We start from the raw sequence: 11028 nt of genomic DNA, 5'->3' as shown, positions 1-11028 counted from the left end.
GATTCACTCCATTCACGTTTCATAAAACCCTTTTAAGTTTGGAAGAAGCGAATAAACTACGAGATGAATCATTGCTATAGTACAGGCCCCAGAGCACTAAGGAAGTTAATGTTGTCGAATCCTTGCATTATTCAGTTCAAAAGAATTTCTCTCAAACTGCCTGTTATGCAGCTCCGCAGTGTAAGAGGCGGTAAGCGATTTTAATCCAATACACTTTTTGTATAAAATGTGCTAATATTTTCTGTCAGCTAGCTGTCGGTTCTCTGTGCGCTGAAAAAAAAAAAAGAAGTAAATTTCCAAAATCCTGCTGAGGGGTAGGGCAACATGCGCCAAGCCGGATTTCGCAGTTCAGTTAATATTACCTGTTGTGTAAGGGAGATTTTAAGCTTTCCATCGCAATCTGTATATAACGTTTTGCCAAACATGTCCCCGTTTATAGAATTAATAAAATGCCAACTGAAAGTGGGGAAAACGTCTGCAGCAATACAGAAGCTAGCTATGCTTCTAGAATTTAGTTTCGATGTTGCTAAACGACTGCACCGTAAACCTGCTCGGTGGGATACTCGCAAGGATTACTTTAACATAGGTTTACCCAGTTGTAATATAGAGGTCCCAAACTATCATTACCTATGACTGAATATAAAGAAAATCATGAGACTCCTTTTTATAACCTATTGTTGGCATTGCATCTCAAAACTGGGGGAAATGGCCAAAACTTGTGTATATCTTATTAAATCATGTCAGATGTGAGTGAATGACAAATTTACAAATGACACCCTGGCTTGAAAAACTGCTTGTAGCACTCGATAACATCTGTAGACTCCTGTCTAGCAACTGGTAGCTCTTTAAATATGGGGTACTGGTTAGAAACTACAGGTATCATTAACTACAGGTATCATTAACTTTACTCCCTTTCCATTTCCAGATTATTGCTGGGAGCTGGACGCCTTTCTTCAAACACTTGATGAGCTGACCGTTGAACTTCCTCCAGAGTCTGTTACCGACTAAGTGTTTTAATGTTGTTTTATGTCTATACATTTTTCTTTTTACTGAAATAAAGTTGTTTTATCAATTCCCCACCGCCTGCAAGCTCAGTGTTGTATCTTGAATTAGTGACGGGCTGAGAAAGTAGCAGGGCATTGTTGAGTGCATTACTTCCTGCTTTCTGAAGTCCATCAGTGGTCACATGTGAGGGCTTCTCCCCATTGGCTTTTGCTGTAGATTAGAATGAACTTTGTCTCAGTTCCTCTTGTAAAGGAAAAGCGACTCTGCTGGAATCTTTGCCTCTGTTGGGTTTTTTTGTATAAATACTAGAGATAACATTTCTTGTCCCTATCCAAGTTAACAAGGACAAAAATTTGGAATGTGGTCTTTTTAAAAACGAGTCGGTGTGTGCGCCTTGGACACAGAACAGGTGAGTCACATTGGCGTGGCGGTACCTGAAACAGGAGACTGGGTACAACAAAGCCTTATTGTTGTTATTTAAATTGTGATTCGTGGCTATAGGCTATATAACGTGTTTATAAACACGCTGACAAAATGAGGAACATGCCCCATTTGCACTTGAAGACTCATAATGACGTGTCCACACATTAACGAGTGGCTTTAGACGTTTCTGTGTTAAAACCGCAAATTCTTTCCTCATGGCGCAGGGAACGGGTCCAGTGGAGCGAAGGGAAACTGTTCCCAGTTGATAATTTGACACTCATATCTCCGGGGTGTTGTCCAAATAAAAAAAAAAAGGAAGTGGCCTTGAAATCGTGCCGAGAGAGGGAGAGACGAGCAGCATGTGCGACAGCAGATCGGATGCTGCTGGATGCGACTCAGCTGGGTCAGAAGCAGCTGTCAGCGGCACCGACGCCCACGGAGGTACCGCAGCCAAACAGGGCACCGTTGTGGAGCGACTCTCGCGGTATGGCATGCAGGTCGTGCCCAGCGCTTTCCTGCGTAGGTCGAGGCTGCAGAGGCAGCAAGAAGTGCCCGACGGCTCCGCGCAGCAGAGGGAGGCTCCGGAGAGAGGGTCGCTCACACCCGCCATGCGTAAAAGATACCTCAAAGAGCTGCTGTTCGGCAACGCCTCGAACAGCGGGTTCAGCGGCGCGCTGTCCTCGCAGGCGGGGAGCGCGTCCCCCGAGCAGGACGCGGGGTGGGCTCTGTGTCCCATGGAGCACGCCTGGATGTTGTCCGCCGTGGAGGGGAACTACGACACCGTCCTGGAGTTCATCTCCGAGGACCCGTATCTGTTGACCAGGAGGGATTTCATCAGCGGCTACTCGGTGCTGCACTGGCTGGCCAAGAGGGGACAGGACGAGGGGCTGCTCAAAGTCCTGCGCTACGCGGAGGCTGCGGGGACCCCGGCGGACGTCAACCTGCGGGGCAGCGGCGGGCTCACGCCGCTGCACGTCGCCAGCATGCACGCACAGTACACGGTCGTCAAGCTGCTGGTGGGCGCGTTCGGCGCCGACGTCGACGCCATGGACTACGGCGGGAGGAGAGCCTGGCAGTACCTGAGGGGAGACGCCCCGCTGGAGATGAAGGAGCTGCTCGGGACGTGGGACGACGAGCACAGCGCGCAGCCCGGCGCGCACGCGCTCCACAGGAACGCCAACAACAACAGCGCTGGCGCGATGAGCGACGAGGTCGACCGCGCCGGGCAGACGCACGAGGCGACCTTTGACCGGACTGAGAGGAGTGGCAGCTGGAGGATTGGCTCTTTTAAGAAAATGCTCCCCTCGTTTTCGTTTTTTGGCAGCAAAAGCTGACAGTCAAATCTGCCTCTAACTGGAATCTTTTAAGGTAGTCCTTAAAACAAGTTAATATCTCCCAAGTGTGTTTCTATCGCAAACGCTGAAGTTCTGCGTACTTTCACGTATACACCTTTTAAGATAACTAAAAGGGATATTTTGCTTGTCAGTCATCTTGGAAATGGAACTTTAAGGAAAAGCTGACTGAAAGGGAGGTCCACACTGAGGCCATAGCTGATGTTGAAGGGGTCTCAAGTCAAAACTATGGGGAATCACTTGCCACATTTAAGAATCCATAATTGTGCATCAAACGTCACTGAACTATTGTAATAAACTGTATATTCTGATGTTTTTCAAAACGTATGTTGTTGCTGCTCCAGTTGTGTCAACAGTTCAATTAGTTGCTGACGTGGCCTCGTCTCCCTCCCAGTTTGAGCGCTTTAAGTACACATGCCATAGTTTGTCTTGCTACTACATTAGGCCTCTTGAATAGCGGTGCTTTCTGCAGTACCCCTCCCCAAGTGTGGTTTGGTTTAGCTAAGAAAAACACTCCACCTGTAAATGGACGGTTGAGCAACATTTGGGAGGAGGGGGAAAAAAAACAACACAAATACATTTTAAGTTTGATCACAGATCTTTTATTATCAAACATGACGAGATAACACGGCTCCCCTCCCTGCGGTCAGGCACAGCAGCTGGACGTCCACGCAGATGTTGGGATGGAGGGGAGCACTGGAATCCAGGGACCCTCGTGTTTACAGGCCAAGCTTGGTCCTCCTCCAGTGTCTCCTCTTGGAGTTGTACCTGAAATGAAACGATGGAAACAAAACAAAAAAAAGTTAGCAGGAGAGAGCAATCACACTTTTACTAAAGAAAAAACAACCATAGTAACTGATGGCTTAAAGTTCATACACAAATGCCACCATGCAAATAAAATTGAGTTTTCGCAAATATCAGTTCATTGAGGATACTACATACAAATGTCTGTGGATCTTAGACCAAAGTTGAAATATGAAGTTTACATTTTGAAGTGATTTAAACAGATCTTTATCATATGCTTTCCATATCCATGATAAAGGAAATGTATCATCCTACAAATGTTGTATCATCACCTCCACGGTCCATTAGTTGTGCAGGTCTTGCCATCAAGCCTCATATAGGGTATAAAAATGTAAGACCCTTTAAGGAATCCACCTCTAACTAGAGGTCAGAAAACTTTTTAAAGCCTCTGATAAATGCGAAAACTGAGTAGTACAAACCTAATCCACACAAACAGGGTTAGGGAACCGGCTGATAAATTCAAACAAAGAAAGGGTTCAACTGAAACCATGCAAATTATGTTGATGACGCTCTAGTTCCAGAGGCCACACAAGCTAAACACAAACTTAAATTGTATGTAATAAATATTAAAACACTTCAGTCAATCCAAACGCTTTTTCCAAGAATCTTTACAAGACAATGTTCAGCTACAGAGCCTCCTCATCACCGACGCACGGTGAGCAGGAGGTAAGAGCTCTGCAGCAGAGATGCTCTCAGCAGGGTTAATGACAGCACTCTACTGCAATGGAGTGCTGCAATTGCAGACCTGCTTTACATGACATTGAGTTCCTGCATTAGTCACAAACACATCTGCACCTAATGATAATGTGGGAAGCTCGGCGATGAAATGTACAACTGAAGTGAATTTTAAAACCATTAAAAATACACCAAGTAGAAGCGACCCCAACAGGCCAGATGACTTAGAGGATTTGTTTTTAAATGCACGTTAAAATTGAATTGCTGAAATTAAATAGAAAAATGATTTGACTGTATTAGGTCTGCCAAGTTTAATACAGTCCAATATAACAGCTGTACCATAAATCCCACCATGAGGGTTGAAATGTTAACATTTAACTTTATGTTCAGTTTGGAACTGTGCAACTGAAAAAAATATTATACTACATTTAGTTTACACTCAATGATATAACAGTGAAGGATAAATATTGACAGTATATAATATTAAAAATATTATACCAACAGCTGAATCCAGTGTTTAACACAAACACACTGATCATAAATCAGAAAAGCTGTGAAATGTTAACAGTCATGTTATTGAATATGTATTTGATTAGTTATTTTTGTATGTCCTACCTGAGGTCAGTGTCTGACCATCTTAATCATAATGTAAAAAATACTATATGCTGTGATAAATTGGGAGTATCTAATAAACTGGAAAATTAGTAAACAGGAGTCAATTAAAGACTTTTATCAACTTCAACTTGCACTTATACTCTGATCAAATCTACAGGATGCATAATAGTTGTTTCACAAAGCACATTCACAAAAGTTCTTCACACAGGGACACAAAGTGAGATCCAAGAGATAAAAACCAATTCGAGAGATTGAAGAAAGACTGATATGTGATTAGTTAAGGCTCATCAAAACGTATCACTGTCTCATATGGTGCTAAAAGGTCCATGTTTTATTGGGAGAGAGGCCGAGGAGCTTTAAGGTAGTTGAATATTCGAGTCTGAAACACCACCAGGGTGCGGAAGTTAAATCAGGAGAGATGTGGTTATGTCTCCAGGTGCTAGTTTGGAGCCTGGCAGCTGAGTTCCGGAGTGAACCCACAGATTGTTGACATGGCTGCTGCATGCTGACTGTGCACATCAGCTTCATCTTCTGGAGCACGGTGCAGAGAAACTTTTCAAACAAACCCTCACCTGATCTTGTTGCCAGTCTTCATTCTGATCCACTGAGGAATCGGCCTGTTCTGTTTCTGCTTCTTAGCGAGGAAGCGCTTGATCCTGAAGGTCTTGTGGGACGACTAGAAACAACAAATGGCCGCCGTTAACACCGTAAAACACAGAAATAACCGTTAAACCCAAAAACTATGACCCCGTCTTCAAATGTATCACGTTTAAATCCTTCAGAGTAAAACTGAAGCCAACATGCGTAGCACTGCACAGAAGCTACCACCTAGCATCGCTAAATTGCTTCAATGTGCCCATACAGCATCATAACATAGAAACATATACGTTTATAAAGTACTACTGAAATATATATTAAACACCTAAAGTATATGTACAGGTTTACGAGGGCTACAGACGAAGATGTTTAGAGATTTTGTATTTACCATTTTGCCCACAGTCCGTCCCCAACTATGGCTGAAGTCGAAGAGGAAGAAGGAAGTGACGCAGACGCTTTTATCCAATAAGCGTCCAGCGAACAGGCTGCGCAGTCTGCAGGCAGCGACACCTACCGGAGGATTGTTTAAATTCAGCTCTGCTTCTGAGTTATCATCAACCGCTGCAACTGATGATTATTGTGGATTAATTAAATTCAAATATATAGTAATTATTTTATATAACACTCTTAAATTGTATAATTATTTTCTCAATTGTTTAATTTGTAAAAAAAATGAGACATTTGTGAATTAGTTGACTAATCGCTCCAGTTTGGATTGTGTATATATATATATATATTGCTGAGTTGTTTTGTATTGTAACCAATATCTAAAGCTGAATAGTACAACATTTACTTTAAAATTTATAATGAAGTAGAAGTAAAAAAAATAAAATAAAAGGGAGCATGAAAATAATTTTCTTATATTAGTTAGAACTGAGGGCGACACAGTGGCATGTTGGTTACCGCTATCGCCTCGGCAAGAAGGTCCTTGGTTCATATCCAGGTTTGGACCATCCAGGGCCTTTCTGTGTGGAGTTTCCATGTTCTCCTCATGTCTGTGTGGGTTTTCTCTGGATACTTTGGCTTCCTACCACATAACGTGCAGATCGGGGTTAGGTAAATTGGAGATTAAATGGACCAGAGGTGCGAATGTGAGGGTGAATATTTGTTTGTCTCTGTATGTTTGTCAAGGGTCCTCTTGGTAAATACATATTTTCGTCGAGTATTGTCAGATGATTTCTTTTTTCTAATAGTCTTACCAACAAAATAAGTAATGGATGTGCATGAGCATTTTTTTTCTAGAAAATTGAGACAGTTCTTTTTTTGGATGATACAGGTCTGGACATAATAAATCTGGTAGTAAAATGAGGAAGAGACAAAGCTCTGAAGCAGTTGAGTTTATGTTCGGTCTTCGGCAATTGTCAATTTTCCAATGAATTACTATGAAACAAATCACTTCACTTTAATTACTGGAGCAAAAATATTTGAGTTTGTTAATTTGAACAGATAATTTCTTGGACTGAATTTTTAAGATTCAGCAGTTAATTAATCCTTAAGCTTCCTAAACTTCGATGTCTATTAATAACTTGAAAATGAAAACACCGAGCTTTTCATGTATTTTAGGCCTGAGCTTCTCAACAAAGAGAAAAGGGGAGACAGAAGCTTTAACAAAGGCCTTTTATTTCCAGTCAAAAGTAGCTACTCAACAACAGTGATATGTTTTCTTGCCGTCTTCAGTTTATTGCATCACAGATTAATGGTTCAAGGGGGATTCAGATTAGAAAAGCGAGAAGGCCACAGGTTGATCACTGACTGAAGTCTGCATGCAGGCATGGGACACAGCAGTCTGGTCAGTAATGGCTATTTCTCCTCAGTGACTGTATGAATGTGTAAACTTCAATATATATATATATTGTGTCTGAGACTCTTTTAGAGTTACAGGCCATGGAACGTTTGAGTAAAAGTTCTGCACATACATTTGGATTGTCTAACTTGTCAAACAAAGTCAAAAGCAAATTTCAAAGTGTGCACTTTGAATTGAAAATGGCAACATTACAATTCAAATATATTTCAAGACAGTGTAGAAACAACATTGACAAGCTTGGCAAAGTTGACATGTTTGATAATTGGGTGTGATATGTATGAACAAATTAAAAGCCTATGTTTGCAGTGTGGACACTTTCCGCCAGAGAAACAATACTGAAATAAGGTCACCTTGAGTACATGAGGTCCAGGAAGGCTTTGGTTTCACCAAATGTGCCCAACAGCCAGACTCTTTTTAAAGGTTACGGTTACCTTTCCCGAACAAATTAAACTAAAAGGAGGGTCACATTCAGGCACTAAGGGACTCCAGCATCACACCTCTTTCATCGGAGACTGGGAGAGCCAGGTGTGGCCATGCTTCAACAGCAGTGCATGTCGCAGAGAGGCATCACATCGCTGCTCCGAGCCTCACAGGCCAGTCTCTCCCTCCTCACCAAACTTAAAAAGCCATGAGTAGAGATCTGCTCAGTCGTCTACTTTGTCAGCCACTTTCTTCATCTCAGTATCTGGCTTCCTGTCAGCAGAGTTGGATTCTGCTCCTCCTCCTCCTCCTCCTCCGCCTCCACCACCACGGCGGCTTCTGGCCCCTGGCTGGTACAGCTGAATAGCAGGCCGGTCCTGATGCACAGACAAACAACACTCTTAAAAAATAGTAAAAACAAAAAAATTATGACAAATAATTAGAAAAAAAATACTAGAGTTGTTACTTTATTTCGTAGTCGCTCTCTTTTGCTACTCTCCTCCTTCTTGTAGTCTTTGACAGGCTTCTCCATCCTCTCGGTGTGGGTGGAGTCTCCAGAGTTTTCACCCTTTTTCTTCTCAAAGCCACGCTCTCTGTCCCTTTTCACCTCTTCCTCCCGCTTCCTGCACGAGTTCTCCCCATCCTGCCGCTCCCTCCTTCTCCGCCGATCTTCGTCCTGTCTCCTGACCTTATCTTTCTGCCTCCGCTCCTTCTCCCGTTCTCGTTCGCGCTCTCTGACTCGATCGACATCACGCTCCCTAAACTCCTTTCGCCCGTCATCGTCCGCTCTGTGGATAAAGCACAAATCAAATCAAGTTCAAGATGAGTAATGTGTTTAAAAAAACATCAACAACAACAAAAAAACTTAGCCAACTAACTTCCTTCCACGATCCTCCTTATTCTCAATGTTCTGACGCCTCCTATGATCACCAGTCCCCATGGGTCTGTCCTCTTTAGATTGCCTCTCTGGTTTCTTGGCCCTTTCCTTGGGCTTCTCAGCATCAGCATCATCACCTCTGTCTGGTTTCTTCAGGAGCTACACCGATGAAAATAAAGACAAAATAGTCACGACATTTTGGAAATAAAACAGTTTTTAGCTGCCTCAATTCACTGCAGCACACACCTTGATTTTTGGTTCCTCTTTAACTTGGTCCTTGTCTTTCTCCAGCGGTTTCTCAAGTCTCTTCATCTTCTCTGTGTCCTTGCGCTTCCTTCTATCCTCCTCCCTCCATTTGCGTCGCTCCTCATCTCGCAGACGCTTGCGTTCAAGCTCCCTCCGCCTTCTCTCCTCTTTCTTTTCCTCCCTGATTCTCTATACAGACATTAAAGTAGGACATGAGCCCACCTGTCATCATGCAGCTTCACATAATAGAACACCACAATAGAACACCACAGCGTTGTGCCACTGTTTAAATTTACCTGTTTATTTTTCAGGAAATCCAGCAGAGGAGTTGTTTTCTTTGCTTGAAGGAAGAGAAAGTGTAGGTTTAAATGAATCCTCCAGCAGTGTTTTTTGTACCATATATTGGACAATGTGTCAGGTGCACATTTTACTTCAAGTAACTTTTAACATACCAACAAGTTCCTTTGATTTTGCCTCAATCTCTTCCAACAGGGTCTCAGGTGTTGATGTAAACTTCTCGTTGTCTCCAGTGTAATATTCCAGGAACTTCTTGTAATCAGGATCTTAAGGAGAATGACATACAGATAAAGTCGGCTAATTCCAGTGAGGCTTATTTTTAGCTTTATTTCAAATATATATGATATGAATAGGGCAACCACCAACATTAATCAAGACCATTTTTTTTAAACTTTTGTCATTAAAACAAAACAAAAACTAACCATAAACACACATAACATTGAGCACATATTGAATTGATGGTTATCCCACTACATTAGATTGTCACTGAAAGGGATTTCCTGATTGCTGTAAGACAAAAGATTCAGATTAATTTCAAATATCAGTAGATATCTTTACCTTCAGCAATTGTTCCACATTTCGCATCCTTCTTCTTACTTCTTTTCTTGGCAGTCTTTTGAAAGGGGGCAAACTCCACAACGGCAGGATACTCCTGTCCTGTTTAAAGACAAGCAGAGTGAAGGCAATTCTTAAAACTCAGGGTTTAACTTGGTTTATTTAACCGCAACTTCCACTCTCTTCATACCTCTGTTGTCAATGAATACATATCCATCAAATCGATCTCTGAAGAGGACTATATCCTCTTGATTTTTGAAATTGATGTAGGCCCTTGCGAAGAGGTGAGGGTAAAGGCTGAAAGGACAGAACAGTGATGTCAAGTTAAACCGTCTTTGGCACTGATGTTTGGTTTTTTTAAATGTATAAAATCGTGTTGAGATGAATTAACCTGGTGTCGCTGGAGAAAAACTCCATGTAGTCGAGTTCTGGGAGCGGTTGTAGCTGTTCCTCCAGCTCCTCCTTCGTAAGACTTGGTGGTAATCGCCTGATCACGATCTGGGAAAAACATAATTGACAGGTTTTATTTTAGACGTTAAGCTCAGCGGGGAGCTCCATCACGACGGAGAAGAAGATAGCAACAACTGGCTAATGTAAAAGTTCGGTGGCAGTTTGTCTGGCTTCAACTTACTGTATCATTTACATGTATACACTCGACACTTCATGTTAAATCTGACAGAACACGTCTGGTTAGTCCATGCTGTTGTCCCATGCGTCTATTATTAGCATGCGTAGCCGACCGAAGCTAACGTAGCTAGCAATTTTCACCTTTGTCATGGCCTCTTTCTTTTCCTTTGATTTTTCCATCCTTTCTCCATCTTCGCACTTCAATTCCACTCTTTTATCCTTCGGCCGGGTGTTTTCCTTGTCTTCCTTCATGGCTGAATGTTTGAAAATCTACCCAGTATGTTTAATCTCATGCCGCAGACTTGTTTACTTTTATTTGTCAAGTTAGGCCGCTAGTAGCAAAACGAACTAACCGTAACTTCCTGTCGTGCCTGCAGTTCAGTATATCTGCAGAGGGGGGCGCTGTTACTTTCTATAAACGTATGTCGTGAGGTTCAAATCATAATAACCTTTTATTTTTTATGAACAGTTTAAATTAAAAAAATATATATTTTTAAAACTGAAACTGAAAGTCTTGACGCCAGTAAATTAAAGCTTCCTCTTTTCATTGACTCTTCAAAGGCAATATGCTCGATTAAGTTATTTCGTGCAAAGTATTTTCGTTATTTGTATTTGTACTTTCCATTGAATGACCGTCTATACTTTCACTCCACTTCATGTCAGATGATTTATGTTTCATCTTCATTCTTTAATTGACAGATATACTTTACAAATATTTACCAAATAGCAGA

General features: G+C 42.1%; 3 protein-coding genes and 1 non-coding gene across 5 annotated transcripts; 1 reads left to right on the top strand and 3 right to left on the bottom strand.

The window, feature by feature from the left end:
* Positions 1-53: 53 nt before the first annotated feature.
* sowahd (sosondowah ankyrin repeat domain family d) lies at positions 54-3105 on the top strand. 2 transcript variants are annotated; one of them, XM_035649273.2, is made up of 3 exons: positions 54-190; positions 926-1414; positions 1653-3105. In XM_035649273.2, the coding sequence occupies exon 3, from the start codon at positions 1788-1790 to the stop codon at positions 2760-2762; it is 975 nt and encodes a 324-aa protein (XP_035505166.1). In that variant the 5' UTR covers positions 54-190; positions 926-1414; positions 1653-1787; the 3' UTR covers positions 2763-3105. The 2 variants fall into 2 exon arrangements, with proteins under 2 accessions (XP_035505166.1, XP_047190269.1); XM_047334313.1 differs by having other exon boundaries at positions 926-3105.
* Positions 3106-3359: 254 nt separating this feature from the next.
* Positions 3360-5975, bottom strand: rpl39 (ribosomal protein L39). The gene is made up of 3 exons (XM_035649274.2): positions 5860-5975; positions 5447-5550; positions 3360-3548 (listed from the first exon to the last, which is right to left on the bottom strand). Exons 1-3 carry the CDS (start codon positions 5860-5862, stop codon positions 3500-3502), a joined length of 156 nt encoding a protein of 51 aa, XP_035505167.2. The 5' UTR covers positions 5863-5975; the 3' UTR covers positions 3360-3499.
* On the bottom strand, positions 4202-4336 carry LOC118320099. The gene has a single exon (XR_004796236.2). It is a non-coding gene; the product is annotated as a small nucleolar RNA SNORA69 (small nucleolar RNA).
* A 1099-nt stretch (positions 5976-7074) lies between the features above and the next one.
* upf3b (UPF3B regulator of nonsense mediated mRNA decay) lies at positions 7075-10673 on the bottom strand. Its single transcript, XM_035649259.2, has 10 exons — positions 10439-10673; positions 10062-10168; positions 9861-9967; positions 9674-9772; positions 9271-9381; positions 9115-9158; positions 8819-9007; positions 8574-8731; positions 8162-8483; positions 7075-8072 (listed from the first exon to the last, which is right to left on the bottom strand). Exons 1-10 carry the CDS (start codon positions 10547-10549, stop codon positions 7920-7922), a joined length of 1401 nt encoding a protein of 466 aa, XP_035505152.1. The 5' UTR covers positions 10550-10673; the 3' UTR covers positions 7075-7919.
* Positions 10674-11028: the final 355 nt, after the last annotated feature.

Source organism: Scophthalmus maximus, chromosome 9 (assembly GCF_022379125.1).
Source record: "Scophthalmus maximus strain ysfricsl-2021 chromosome 9, ASM2237912v1, whole genome shotgun sequence".
NCBI classification, from domain to species: Eukaryota; Metazoa; Chordata; class Actinopteri; order Pleuronectiformes; family Scophthalmidae; genus Scophthalmus; species Scophthalmus maximus.
The sequence above is the reverse complement of the archived record's forward strand: the minus strand, read 5'-3'. Positions and strand labels throughout refer to the sequence as shown.

What these genes read in the sequence shown, in the direction of transcription:
- rpl39 (XM_035649274.2), bottom strand. An exon ending in AAGACTGGCAACAAGATCAG is followed by an intron (nt 3,549 to 5,446) that starts GTGAGGGTTTGT and finishes GTTTCATTTCAG; the next exon opens with GTACAACTCCAAGAGGAGAC.
- upf3b (XM_035649259.2), bottom strand. Translation starts at nt 10,549, where the DNA reads ATGAAGGAAGACAAGGAAAACACCCGGCCGAAGGATAAAAGAGTGGAA. An exon ending in AGAAAGAGGCCATGACAAAG is followed by an intron (nt 10,169 to 10,438) that starts GTGAAAATTGCT and finishes TGTTTTTCCCAG; the next exon opens with ATCGTGATCAGGCGATTACC. An exon ending in ATGTGGAACAATTGCTGAAG is followed by an intron (nt 9,382 to 9,673) that starts GTAAAGATATCT and finishes ATTCTCCTTAAG; the next exon opens with ATCCTGATTACAAGAAGTTC.
- sowahd (XM_035649273.2), top strand. Translation starts at nt 1,788, where the DNA reads ATGTGCGACAGCAGATCGGATGCTGCTGGATGCGACTCAGCTGGGTCA.